Source organism: Cyrtonyx montezumae, unplaced genomic scaffold (genome assembly GCF_038088225.1).
Source record: "Cyrtonyx montezumae isolate F1298 unplaced genomic scaffold, pur_monq_1.0 scaffold_48, whole genome shotgun sequence".
NCBI classification, from domain to species: domain Eukaryota; kingdom Metazoa; phylum Chordata; class Aves; order Galliformes; family Odontophoridae; genus Cyrtonyx; species Cyrtonyx montezumae.
Window position 1 is genome coordinate 1,560,412 of NW_027072054.1, and position 13,945 is coordinate 1,574,356.

General features: G+C 57.7%; 1 protein-coding gene across 3 annotated transcripts; it reads right to left on the bottom strand.

The window, feature by feature from the left end:
- Positions 1–995: 995 nt before the first annotated feature.
- On the bottom strand, positions 996–13,663 carry MAP3K14 (mitogen-activated protein kinase kinase kinase 14). 3 transcript variants are annotated; one of them, XM_065747708.1, is made up of 16 exons: positions 13,645–13,663; positions 10,461–10,731; positions 9,917–9,986; positions 8,825–9,035; positions 8,098–8,706; positions 7,556–7,693; positions 6,951–7,080; positions 6,216–6,347; positions 5,754–5,858; positions 4,977–5,140; positions 4,475–4,625; positions 3,638–3,982; positions 3,292–3,398; positions 2,445–2,589; positions 1,826–1,926; positions 996–1,499 (listed from the first exon to the last, which is right to left on the bottom strand). In XM_065747708.1, exons 2-16 carry the CDS (start codon positions 10,711–10,713, stop codon positions 1,335–1,337), a joined length of 2,826 nt encoding a protein of 941 aa, XP_065603780.1. In that variant the 5' UTR covers positions 10,714–10,731; positions 13,645–13,663; the 3' UTR covers positions 996–1,334. The 3 variants fall into 3 exon arrangements, with proteins under 3 accessions (XP_065603780.1, XP_065603782.1, XP_065603781.1); XM_065747710.1 differs by lacking the exon at positions 13,645–13,663 and adding an exon at positions 13,369–13,502; XM_065747709.1 differs by lacking the exon at positions 13,645–13,663 and adding an exon at positions 13,235–13,305.
- Positions 13,664–13,945: the final 282 nt, after the last annotated feature.

Below are 13,945 nucleotides of genomic sequence, written 5' to 3' on the forward strand. Positions count from 1 at the left end.
AGACAGCGGATTAAGTGCTTCAGAACAGAAAAGTGCTATAAGAAATTATACCCACAGTGGGGACAGGTTTACTTTTTCTTGCAGTGTTCCACTCTTCCACTGCACCTCCACTGTAGGGCCATCTTAAGGACACCACTGCCACACGTGGTGGGAAAGCAAAGGCAGCATTTATAGGGCACTACTCCTCAAAGCAGAGGTGCAGAGCTGAACTTAATTTTGAGCTGCTTTAAGTGAATTTCCCTTCAATGTCCCCGCCCAGCTGCACCTCCCATACACTGCAGAGTGGGCAGAGCCCACCTGTAACCAAAGGCAGAGCAACCCCTGCCCACCCCAGTGTGGCACACGCAGATCCATTATACTACAAAAACAAAAAAACAACAAAAAAAAACCCAATCCATAAACCAGTAAAAAACATTCACCAAAGTTAAGGCACGAAGCACTCAGCTGCCGCCCCCGGCCGCGCTGTGAGCGGATGAGGAGGGGCTGAGCTGCCCCTGGAGGGGCACAGCCAGGGCCAGACCCACAGCGAATGTGGGATTAAGAGATGAGGTGGAATCTGGCAGCAGAACGCAGCCCTCCTGAGCCGAGACCCTCCGTCCCATCCCACCCAGGGGAACTGCGGGGACAGAGCGGCTGCTGGGAACGGGGTGGGGCTGCAGGACGCGGCTCTGCCCGCCCCAGCCCTGCTCCTCCAGCGGGCACAGGAGCAGCAGCAGAGGGGGAAGCACCAGCTCCTGTGGCAGGAGGAGATACGAAGATGAGAGCTGCAAATAAATCTCTTTCTGGAAACAAAGTTGTGATTCAGGAAGGAAACATCTGCGTGTAAGGTGAAACTCAGAACCCAGCGCTGTGTCTTGCCTATGCAAAAGGCTCGAGGCAGAGATGGTGCCACCCGAACCTACAGCCACGTTCCAGCCTTCCTCCAGCTCGGAGGACGTCAGCCTGCTCCCCCGAGCTCTGACACCGCACTGAAGACACTCAGCCTCCTTCCACCAGCTTCCCTTGGCGGAGCGATGGGAGCTCTCACCCAGGCTCCACGTTCTCCTGAAAAGCACAGTCGCGTTCCTCTGAAGAGCAGGAACCTCCACCTCCCATTCTCAAGCTCAATCTAACACACCCAAAACAAGCACTTCCCCCTGTTCTGGGGAACATCTACGCTTCAGGACACGTCCTGGAATGGGGCTGGAACAGCAGTGAGGCGAGAGCACCGCGCCCTGAGCCGCTATCCTACTTCAGCACCAGACTCCAGCGCGTGGTGCTCCGTGGCAGGGGTGGTCAGAAGCTTTTGCAATTCCACATTTCAGCAAGGTAAAACCTCCCGGACAGGAGCGGCCTCACGGCCTGTTCTCCAGCTGACCGTGTTTGACTCTCCACGCCCAGCTGACGCTGCAGTCTGGGGCCAGGGTGCACTGCAGCTCAATCCCCGAGTCGGGGACTTCCATGTCGTAGTGCACGGGGTGGCCTTCCTTCGTCACCAGGCTGAAGGCGGGGACCGGTATCTGCGGAGCAGAACAAACGGAGCTGAGCAGCACTGAGCCCTGCGCAGAACACAGCATCCCTTAGCAAAGCACCCCAGCCCCGGGAGCACTGCAGCACAGAGGTGCTGTTGGAGATGGAGCTCCACCACGATGCGTGCAGCTGTTGGCACTGGCTGCCATTCAGAAATTCCTTGCCCTATCAACAAGCACTGAAATCGTTTCACTAAGTGTTGTCAGCAGGGTCCGTGCACAGACTCCTGGATCACTGCTTTAAGGCATTAGGGGGCTGTAGGATAGAAGGAACTGCTTAAACAAAGGGCTGCAATAGCTGTGGCCCTGTGTCTCACCTGGCTGCTTATCCCAGTGGCAATGTCCCCCACCTTTGTCCTGTGGAAATCCCTGATGTGTAAATTTTCTCCACTTAGCAACTGGATCTGGATTTTCACTCCTGAAACGCACAAGAGAAGTCCTCAGCTCCTGCTGTGGGCACAGCAGCTTCACAGTCCCACTCCGAAGTACTGACAAAAGAGGCACAGCCTCAGAGGCGCCTCTTCCACCGAGGTCCTGGCACAAAGGATTGCTGGAGACAACAGTGACTCACAGAGCAGTGCGGGGCTTAGCCAGAAAGAGCTGAAGACATGCTGATTTGCACACTGTGCCCTCAGGACTGCTCTGCAGAAACGGATGGTTACACAGCACCTACTCTTGTGCACAGCAGCTGCGTGAGCTGTAAAGCTGAGTCAGCCTCGCTGGGTCAGAGAGCTTCTGCAGCCCTCAGTTGGCTATACTCAAGTGCCTCCCACCCGCCCGCAGGGAGCAGACTTGGTCCTGCAACAGCCCACTCCCTGATAACACAGTGCCTGAAGGGTGAGGAGGGCCCATGGACACCGCCGGGCAGTGAGAAAGCTGTACGGGCAGTGAGAAAGCTGTACGTGAGCACCGCACCAATGGCAGAGGAGGACTCACCGTTGAAGCAGCTGGGGGTGCCCGTGTGGCGGCCGCGGCTCAGCACGTTGTTCCAGCTGAAGCTCTGCCCGTCCGTCTGGCTGCTCCACGAGTGGATCCCAGAGCTCATGGTGTCCCGCAGGCTGAGAGAAGCCTTTATGGAGTTCTGCAGGAGGAAGCATGAGGCCGTCAGAGGCTCTCAAAGAAACACAGCTCCCACGGGACAGCAAGCATGGGAACAGCCCCAGGGAAAAACAACGCAGCAGTCCATCGGGCTGAGCTTTGACTTATTCAGCATTCACCCACCAGGAGGGATGACACACCGCAGCACTGTGCGGATGTAAACAGCTATTTTCAACAGTCTAACTTTTCAGCTGAAGGGTTGGATGGGAAGAAAAAGGGGTTTTCACCACACCCACAGCACAATAAAGCATCAGATAAATCTCACTTCATTAAGAGATAAATAACGCACAGGAAAAGCAGCGACTGCACTGCTTGGAAGAGCCTGTGTTATCTGAGAGTCAGGGAAGGTCAGTGTGACAACAGCAGCGTGCTGGAGAGCACCCACTGAGCACCAGGTCCAGTGTGAGGCTTTGGTGTTGAGCAAAGGGAGCAGCAGAGCACAGAGCTGCGTCCCACGGCGCGCTGCTCACAAAGCACCGCAGCACTTCGGGCTCTTTGGCTTTGGGAATGCCGACCTTAGAGGCTCAGAGTCAAATCAGCTGACTCAGGTGGTTGGTTTTTTTCTCTGGTATTCCCCACCTTGCACGCACCAGGGTTAAAGCAAACCAAGCTAATGAAGCTTGGCATTAAGCAGACTGTAGCACTGCTGATGTAGGTTAGCAGTGCTGGCCCCGCTGCTGCTCACCTTCTCACTGGCATCCGACACGAACGGGCTGTCAATGCTGAGGCATGAAAGCATTTGTTCCTGCTCCTCCAGTGAGTACGGCTGAGAAAGGCTGTTCAGAAACAGCTCTGCAAGCGGATAGGAAGAAAAGACACTTCCAGTCACTCCTTTCACTCCTTCCTGCTCCAATCCCAGGTACTACAGTTAATACCCAAAGTGCCTTCAGGACTAGAGAGCAAACACTGAGACCAGCGTCAGTGGCACACCCGACACACCATCCCTGTGGGACACAGCAGCTATGGCTGCTGCCACGGAAGCTGAGCCAGGAAGGACAGGTCGAGCTGAGCGCCCACCGTGCGCTCCGTACCTATTTCCAACTGCTGGAGCTCTTGTTCAGAAATGGTGGCTGCTCTCTCCACGTGGCTGCAGCTCTTTGAGGGGAGGGGAGTGGAGGAGAGGGGGGGAGGATCCCAGATCCTGGTGGGCTCCTTGCTCCCGTTCCAGCGGGTTCCCTCGCGCTCCTGTGCTCGCTCTGGGGCTGGTGGTGGCACTGGGCTGGCACAGCAGCCTTGGGCTGCCAGGTCTGGGCCAGGAGTGGCTGAGGCCGGGCTCACTGGGGGGGGCAGGGACGGCTGGGGGTGGTTCTCGTTGTGCAACACCAAACGCCTGGGCACTCTGTATTCACCTTTCCAGGGGCTTGTCACACCTCCCACTACAAAAACAGAAAGCACACAGCGTTGTCATATAAAGAGGCAAAGGTTTCCTGTCACTGCACAAGTTTCTGAACCGTCTCTTGCTGTGAAACGCCCAGCTTTTTCAGGAGACAAAACCAGACGATGCCCACAAGCTGTTGGTGCGCTGCAGCAGGGCTGACAGAAATTATGGGCTGTATCAGAGGGAAGGGAGGGCCATAAACATGAGTTACAGCCCAGGATGCTGTGAGCAGGCTCCATGCAGCACACACCTTCACGAGCTCCCATGGAGCACAGCGTCGTCTGCTCGATGCAGACAAGGAAAAGTGCACAGGAAATCATGACGTGTTTGGGTGAGGAACACATACAACAATCCCTTCGGGGTAATCTCAGCAGAAGCGATGCAGGGAAAAGCTCTCAACCCGAAGCACACACCAGTGCTGAGGTGCAAACAACACACTGCACAGAGGGCAGGGCGTGGGAGGGCAGCCCGAGGCGCGGCACGCCGCTACCTTCCTCCAGCGCCGCTCTGGTCTTGGTCCTCAGCTCGGAGGCGGACGCCCTCTGCACGGGCTCTTTCTCCAGACCCATTTTGATGATCTCAGCCGTGAGGGGGTTGCAGGAAGGTGGAATTTCCCTCAGAGGAGGCGGCTCTTTGGCGATCTGCACAGCAAACAGGAAGCGAAAGAGGTTACACCAGAGAGGCTTTGTTTGATTGCAAAGAAGGTTCTTCCCATCCTGAAAGCACTCCCAGCTGCAATGACAGTGTTACACGGGGCACCTGAGCAGTATTTTGCCTACAGCTGAGCAGCTGAAGGGTGCACCAGAACCACGAGCAGGACAGGAAGGGAAGAAACCTGGTCCACACGACATGCAACAGTCTGCAGGAGTAAGAAACGATCCGCTCTGCAGCACAGCTGCTGTCATCTCAGAGATGTCCCGCCAGGACCGCCGTACGGCTGCAGCGAGCTCTCACGGGCTCAGTACCTCCTCCAGGAGGTGGGAGCTGCTTACCTTCAGACACAGGGGGTGGTTGTAGTACTGTGTCCAGGGGTGGCACCCGTTCAGCATGTGCAGCATCATGCAGCAGCTGCTCCACACGTCCACCTTGGAGTCGCAGCGCTTCCCCAGGACCACCTCCGGAGCCATGTGCGTTTCCGTGCCGGGCACGTAGTTCCCTATCGATATCAAAATGAGAGCTCACTGCGTGCCGCGCAGACAGCTGTCCCACTGCAGGGAAGCTGAGGCAGCCTCCCTGGCTCTTCAGCTTAGTGAGAGAGGAGTCAGCTTCACCCCAACAGCAGCACCCAAAGCTCCACACCCCTACAAGCTTCACCCCTTGAAATTAATACTAATTAGCCCTTCCCAGGGCTCCTGGGAGTACTCTTAACTCTGTTGATGAACGCAGCATTAGGAGTCATGTCCTTTTCTTTCAGTATTCCACTACCCAGAAGTCAGGGAAGAATTCTGCCTTTGGTGGAGGTCAGGATTCTGCCCCGGCTGTTTGACGAGGTTGCAGGAGCAGCCAATTAGATGCTAAAGGTTGGATGTGGTTTCTCGCAGGGAGGAAGCACTGAATGAGGCATGAAATACACAACACCCCTCCAGACTGGAAGACAAGGATCAGCTTCCAAACCTACATTCATTTCAGCTGCCAGTACCACGCATCACAGTAGAGTCAATAAATCTAAGAGAAGTTACAGCCAGAAAATACGGCAGCTTGAAAATTATACATATATGGACGTTCAAGAGTCAGTATGGCAATTCTGTACAGCAGCAGAAACAGCTTACCTGTGACCAAGCACTTCCCCAAGCCATCGGGGTGAAGGTGAGCAGAGTGACCGAAGTCGCACAGCAGAGCCCTGCTGCCATCGTCGGACAAAAGCACGTTTTCCGCTGCCAACGAGAGGTGGTTAACTCATCAGTGCCCTTCGTGTGGCCATCACTCAGAGGGAAACAAAGTCCAAAACCCGCAGAGCTGCTTTATAATTGAATCCAAATTAAGGTCTGTTGCTCCTATGGAGTCTCACTGTACTCCACCAGAACCATCTCTGCCGGAGCTGCCACCGCACAGCAGAAAGGAAGGGGTGACAAATCCAACACGCCCAACTGCTTCGGGCTAAGTCAAGCTCCGATCCCAGAGGCAGAGCTGAAGATGTGGTTCAGTGACCCTTTGCCACTCGGTGACCCCACCCCTGAGCAGCATGCTCCTGCGAGGAAGGGAAGGCCACAATCCCACCCGCAGCACCCTACCTTTCACATCTCCGTGCAGAATGTTCTGGGCGTGAAGGTACTCCAGGCCTTCCAGGGCCTGCCCCAGGTAGCTGAGGGCTCTGTCCTCGGGCAGGCAGCCGCTCTGCTTAATCAGCTGACCCAGCGAGCCACCTGCAAGGGAAGCCAGAGCCCGTGTTAACATGGCTGGGAAGAGTTCAGCAGAATCACCACTGTGACAGGGAAAGGAGAACTGCTGGCTCTGACAGCCCTCACCTTCCACACCCGGTTCTGTTCCCTATTTGTCCCCAGAGGTCTGAGAGCGCACGGATACGGCGCCTTTCACAAAGCCTTTTGCTTTGCATCGGTTTCACAGTGCTGTTCTGCACTAAAAGCCAGCACTGCGTGCTCAGACTCGTGCTGCAGGTCACCACCAGCCTGGCTGCAGAACGGAGCCCAGGACAACCGAGGAGCACACAGGTTTGTTCATACAGCGCTCTGACATCAGGAAATGCACACAAATAAACGGCACCAAAACCAGAAAGGAGCAGCTCTGAGTTTCAGTGGGAACGTGCAGTTGGAATGGAGCGAGGCCAGGTTGGAAATGCTCCCCAGGAATGGCAGTGGCTGCTGCACACCCACAGGGACAGCAGCACCTTCCCAGCACGCCCAAAGGAAAGGCACGGGGCAGCCGGGCACACCACGCAATTAACCGATGCAGAGCTGGGGCAGAGAGGACAGCAGATCATCAGCATCACTGCCCTGCTCCTTTCTCACCCTCCATCAGCTTCATGAAGATGGTCACCCAAGGTCCCTCCTTCACGGCACCGTACAACGGCACAACTTTAGGACTCGTTACCGCCGCGCACGTCGTTAACTCCTCTGCACGGAAGTGTTCGACTTGCACCTGGAGGAACAAAGAGCCAAGGAATGGATCTGGTGACACCCAACATATTTTTTCCACGTGCTTTCACTATGTTTGTTCCTATGCAGCTGCAAGACGAAGCAGGTAAAGGAAGCCTGGACAAGCATTGCCTGCTGCCCGCCTGCACGGCACAGCCACTGGGACCGACGTAACGAGAACACGTGAAGATGGAAAAACACAAGTTCCACTTCTTTTCAGACGTAACACTTTCGTATTCAAGACAACCTTCGACCCCCCCTCCCCCCAAACACACGCACTCCTTTCAGTTTTCTGCTGCAGTCATTTGAGGAACAGCTCTGCAGAGGCGACGGAGCCACGCCAGCACGAAGCGCAAGCAAAGCACTTTAGATTCTCACTGTCACCGCTGTGACTGCACCGGCAGCCCGCAGGACGCCTTCCCCTTCCAGAACCTCACCTCCTTACATCAGATCACCCCCTCTCCCCACACGTAGATTACCTTCTTGGCAGCACACTGAAATCCCGTCTGCTTGTCCTCCACCTTGTATACTTCTCCGAAGGAGCCGATGCCCAGAGAGCCGTGGCACTTGGTCCAGTGAACTTCTTCTCGGTACTCGTAATCCACTGGCTTTAGTTTCTGGGGGATAAGAACCACAAAACAAGATGAAGCAAGCAGAGAAACTTCAGCTGCTGTCGGTAGAGTTCAAACATTGCCAGTAAATAGCACAGTAACATCACTTCTCTTTAAAAATCCACCAACAGAATTACTTGTTGCTGCCTTGAGATGAAACAAGATGGGGGGACCTAGGCCCCAAAATATTTCCCATAGACAAGCACGCAAATGTGGCAAACGAGTCACCAAGCTGAGCCAGGGCCCTATATCCTTCAGAGAACAAAGTCACATCTCTGTCTGAAAGCGTTCAACTGCATCAATACCCCCTTAAAACGCAGCCTTGTGGCAGAAGGACACAGGTTATCTCTTTTGAAGCCCAAGAGAAACTCTGCCTACCACAACGTGAATGTGTAGGACGGGAAGATCACCTCAGTAAGCAGCACGCCTTCATTCTCATCTGCCTTCTGGAACTGGTCCTTCGGGTCCAGACCACCTCCCCTCCACGTCTTGGCAAGGCTGGCCAAGTTTTGTGGCTCACCGAGGCTCACGCTGCCCTTCAAGGCGTCCACCAAGTATTCTTCCACAGAAACCTTGTCCAAGCTGCTCTTCACGGACTGGCTGACGCACTTGGGGAAGCTGTATTCCCAGTTCAGGCCACACAGGCGATGCTTGCTGTCTGGGTAATTGAGATCACCATGGAAACATGTCTCCAGAGCATTAAGTTTCATGGGATGGATAGGACTGTCCAGATGTGGGAAAGATGGGGGCATGAGGTTGTATGGAAAAGGACGGAGAGTTTCAGGCTGAGGGACGTTGTCCCTCTGGTAGTGCAGTTTCCAGACATGATTTAGGCACTGGACGGGGCTTATCAGCTTGTGCAGGTCACTTTTGAGAGGGCTCCCTGGGGAATGGAGCTTTCCCGTGGACAGAACTTTCTCGGGTTTCTCAGATGGGGGTGGGTCGTAAAGCAAGTTCTTGTTCAGTTCTGACAACCAAAAGCTGTTTCTGTAGAGAGCACCGAGGTGCGTTTCATCCTCCTAGAAAACACAACAGAACGGAGCAGCTGAGCTCAGGACAGCTGCCCTGGGGTAACCAGGAGCGCCCAGCACTTCGCAGGGGTCCCAGCAACACGACGACGAGGCCACGGGCTCTCACCTGGACGGGAATTGGAGCACAGCTCTCTTGTTCTGGAGTTCTGGGGCCCCGCCTGCCAGCAGCCACTGTTTGCATTTTCAGCTTGGACCGTTTCTTGTGACGCTTCTTCCTCGCCTTACCGCGGTGCCTCCCCCTCCAGCAGGTGGGAGCCATCCTCCCCTCCGTCGCATGGGCCACATTGTTGGGGATCTGATCGAGGCTGTCTGAGCGGCTGCTGGAAACCAGAACACATGGAGGCTCATAGCTGAGAGCGTGCTTTCCCCATCCCATCTAACAGCTACAACCAGGGGAACGAGACCGAGCAGTTCTGCTGCTGAGATGCACAGGACAGGGCACTGCAGCACAGCTCTTTGCTCACTGCTGTGCACCAACTGTAACTCCAATGCCACAGCACAGAGTGCAGAGGGCACTGTTAGGAGGAAATGTGGGGTGTCTGGGGAGCAAAGCAACGACCTTCCCTCTGCTTCAGTTGGTAGAGGACAACACCAGAGGCAGCGGGCAATGCCCAACACGTAACCCACGGTCAGATTCTGTCTGACAGCTGCCACAAAATGACCCAACCCTACAGCCCACCTCCCTGCTCCAGGGGGAGCTGGGCCTTTGTAGCACTCCAGCTTGTGCCCTCATAGGCATGGAGCGAAAAAAAGAGGCTTAAGCCCAGAAGACTCCAGAGAAGCAAGTCACAGAGACCTTCATTTTCGTCGCTTTGTTTCTCTTCGCAGCCCCGTTACTGATTATTAAGTAGAGGTTCTCCTCTCACTCCCTTTTCTTTATCCTCCCCAGAAAAGCAGCAGTTCCCCCTCCTCGTGAGCAGCCCTAACAGCACTCTATGCCTCACACACTTCCAAAGAGGCCGGAACAAGGGCTAAAAGCACCAGTGTCATTCAGTTAACAGAGGACCCAGCCCATCCCCTGGGTCCATTCAGCGATTTCAGAACGAAGCTGAGCACTCAGCTGGAGCAGCAGAAGAGCATACGGGGCCAGGAGAGTGGGTAGCACGGATGGGAGACAGCACAGAGAGCACAGAGCTGGAGTGAGCCGGGCAGGGCAGCGCAAAGCAGTGCAGGCGGTGCTGCACCCGGGGTCTCTCACCTGTAGCGTTTGCTGTGGGCAATAAAGGACCTCTCTGATAAAGTGGGGCTGAACTCCTGACTGTTCTCACCTATGTGAAAGAAAACAAGATCACTGCAACTCTTCAGCATGACAGTAACCAGTGGACTGAGAATCACCTCTCCCAATGCACTAACCCACACGGTGCCCCCACCAAGCCCCGGCCCTGCCACCGTCCTGCACGCCCACCTCCCCCTGATGCTCTGCCTGTCCCTCTCTCAACCACCTCAGCACTTTTATCATCACTATTATTGCAGAACACCCCTCAGCAGCCAGCCAGGAGCAGACACGAGGCTGCAGCCACCACAGCGAGGAGCAGCAGCCACGTACTGTTCTGTTACTCTGTGCCATTCAATAGTGCTGCCACATCATTAGGGTTTCACGAGCTGCCTAAATAGAGCCCGGGATGTGTCAGCAGCTCCACCCCACGTGGGATTACAAATAGATTTCAGCTCAGCTCTCCAGGAGCACCACCACCCCCCGCACTCCTCCTCCGCGTCGAGGAGCAGAGCTCCGTGCTGCTCACACTCTGCCTGGGCAATGATCGAGATGGACGCGCAGCCTCCTTCCCTTTCTTCTTTTGCTGTTCCTTTGGTGATGACGTCGTTGAGGATTTTCCACTGACTATGGAAGATGGCCTTCTTTGAATCCTCGACTTTGCAAACACTGCTCTGCTTCTCGCTCGCGGCCTCGTGCAGCCCCTTCGTGGTGCTGAGCTCCTGCTGCTGCTTGGCGGGCGGCGCGGGAGCTCCGTGGCACACAATCCCCATCACTGCCATTTCACAGCTTCAGAGTCCCTGATGAGGAATGGGGAAAAAAAAAGCACAGCACGTCACAACCCTTCCCAGGCAAAGCAGCTTCGTGCTCAGGAGAACCCAAAACCCACACACAGGATCCACTGACATGAATCTAAACCAAACCGAGGTCCAACACAGCGCTGAGCACGGGAGCAAAGACAAACCCACGCCCACCAGCTCCCACGGGACAGCACCCCACGCTCTGCAGCCGTCCCCAGCCCTTCTCTACAGAATTACACCAAATCTCAGTGCTGTAAAACAATCCCTCAGAGCAGCAGAAAGATGGCAGCTGGATGAGTAACCCAGGCCTGCAGTGAGCACACCAACACGCTCACAGCTATTTTTACACTGCTCTCTCCTGGTTTGCGCAGTTCTGTCCCTCCTCACCCTCCCCTCACCTTTGGGGGCTGCAGAGCAAAGCCCAGCCCACCTCCTCAGGTAACGGGGGGGAGGGGAGATGTGGACCTGCAAATCTCTGCAATGGAAAGGAGCAGCACGGGAACATCACTGCAACTGAACCCAGCACAGCGTGCACAGCACTGGGCAGCTGATGAAGCACGGGGCAGCCACGGCCACGCAGCCCCTGAGCCCACACTGCCAGCAGCTGACGGGGGTCTGCAGGGTGCTGCGGGCACTGGAGCTGTATGCACAGCACCACCCAACTGCCACCATCCATCTGCCACCATCCATCTGCCACGGCTTTAGCAGAACCAGAATCCCGCCCGACGCGACGGACGCGCAGCTCGGCACACGTGCTGGGAGTTGTGATGAAAAGAAATTGATGCAGAACTTGTAAATAATGACTGCTGCAGAACTCCTGAGACGAGCGGCCCGGGACACAACAGGCAGTGCTCGGCCCGGCTCAGCTGCAGCTCTGCCCTGCAGTGCTCCAAGACTCAACTCTTGATTTCAGTACCCTGGCTTCCTTCCTTCCTTCTGTAGATGTGTGCACGGGTTCGTTGTTCGCAAGGGGAAAAGGAGAAGTCAGGTAAGGAGGCACTGAGGAAACGTGAGCGCTGCAGCTCCGGTCCGCAGCGCGCCCTCGCAGACGGCAGGAAGAGCTCTCCAGGCAGGCTGCAGCTCTCAGCCCGTTCACCAACGGCAGTTCTCACTGCTGTGAAATAGAAAGTGCACTCACACAGAACGAAAGCCGACACGGTATCAGTTGCGCTGCGGCAGCACCAGCCCAGAGCCGACGCTTCCTCCGAGAGAGCGAGATCCGTGCGGGGCCAGGGCCACGTTCTGCTCCTTCCACCTCCTGCCCCCCAGCAGCGCCGTGCTGCCCCTTCCCACCTCAGCAGCACCCCACAAAGCACACAGGTCTCCTCTCCCAGTCCGGGTGCACGCACCACAACCGTTTCACATCGACATTTTGTTCATAAAAGAATCACCACGCCGTCTCCGTGATCCTTCCCACTTCCTTCTTGAGAAGAGCACAAGGAGCGGCGCGCTCACTGCTGCCAGCCCGCTCCCACGGGGCTCCCCAGCATCCCCAGCGAGGCCACGTCCAGCTGGAGCCAAAATTCAGGCAGCTCCGTTTCCGGCGGTGCCGGCACACGCGTTCCTGCAGCTCAGGCCCGGGGCTGCTGGGGGATGAGCTCCGTGCCCTCAGCAAGGGAGAAGTTTCGATTTGTCTCAGAAGGGACTGAAAAAAGAAAACTGCGGCACTCCACACAGCCCGTCACCTTCAATCACTCCTAGCACACGCTCTGTCGGTGACAGCGAGCAGGACTTCCTGGGGGAAGCTCCGAGGAAGGGAGGAGCAGCAGCGTGACCGCTCTCCAGGTGAGTGGAGCTCCTGGTGCTGTCACTGAGGTCTGTTACAAACACCTCCGGTTCAGGCGGCTCCGGTTAAGCCCCAGAACTGCTGCTTCTGCCAACCCCGGGACCGTGAGCCCCTGTTTGCTTCAGGCACCCGCATCAGAGCCCACTGAGACCGCTCTGCCTTTGGGGCACAGCCGCGTCCGATGGCAGAGGAGCTCCCGAATGCACAACCTGCAGCACCAGAGCACCACAACCAGCTCCGTGCCGCTGCCCGGGCCCAGTGCTGACTCTGGGTTTCCAATCCACGTTTATAGAAATGTAAACACCAAACTTTGATGGAAGCTGTTCATAGAATCACAGCGCTGGAAGGGACCTCCACACGGCACAGTGCCCCACACACCTTCAGATCCCCCAGAGGACCCCGCACCACCGGCCCGCATCTCTGCGTAACCCCCACGCACCGTCAGTCCCGGGGGACCAAACAGAAACGGGCGCACAACCACAGCCGCTCCTCATCGCCCGTCCCGAGCAGAACCGCACCGGGCGGACTTCCACCCGCGCTCCACTCATCCGCCCCGGGCACCGCAACGCGGGGAGGAACGGCCCCGGGTGCCCTCGCGTGGGACTGCACCGGAGCGCCGCGCACCGCAGCGGGAAAGCGGAGCTCCCAACGCACAGCCCGAGCCCGGAGCTCAGCCCAGCCCAGCCCAGCTCAGCTCAGCTCCGCCCGAGCGCGCACCATTTAAGAGCTCATAGCGAGCGTGAGTCACTGCGGAGGAATCCGGCGGCAGCGCCAGGCCCAGGCCGCGGCTCGGGCCGAACGGAGCGGAGCGGCACCGCGCGGAGCGGGAACGGGAGCGCGCGGGCACTCACCGCCTCCGAACGGCGCCGACCGACCGACTGCGGCCGCCGCTCCGGGGCCGCCGCATGTGCACGCGCACACAGGAAGCGCCGAGCCCGCCCGCGGCGCCGGGTACCGCCGCGCCCGGCCCGGGGCAACGAGCTCCGCCGGCCCCCGCCCCGCTCCGCCCCAGGCCCCGCGGGCACGGCCCGGCCCCGCGCGGCCCGCTGAGCCCGGGAAGCGGCGCAGTCCCCCGCCCGCCCCTCCGGCCCCGAACAGCGGAGCCGCCCCGCCCCGCCCGCACATACCGCGTCCCGCGCCGCTGCCCGCCGCTCTCTCGCACTGACAGGCGCGGGCGCCGCCGGCCCCGCCCCATCCGCCGCGCGGCCAATCGCCGCGCCCCGATCCTCCGCACCCCGCCCTTTCCCCGCCTACCGCGCCTCGCGGCCAATCGTCGCCTCCCGATCGCTCGCGCCCCGCCCGATCTGACCCGCAGCCAATCGCCGCCCAGGCCGCTCCCCGCCTCCTCCCGGTTTCCCGGAAGAGGGCGGTGCTGCCGGCGAAGCGCCACCCCGCGGCTTCATCGGCGCCGCACTGCGCGTGCGCGCG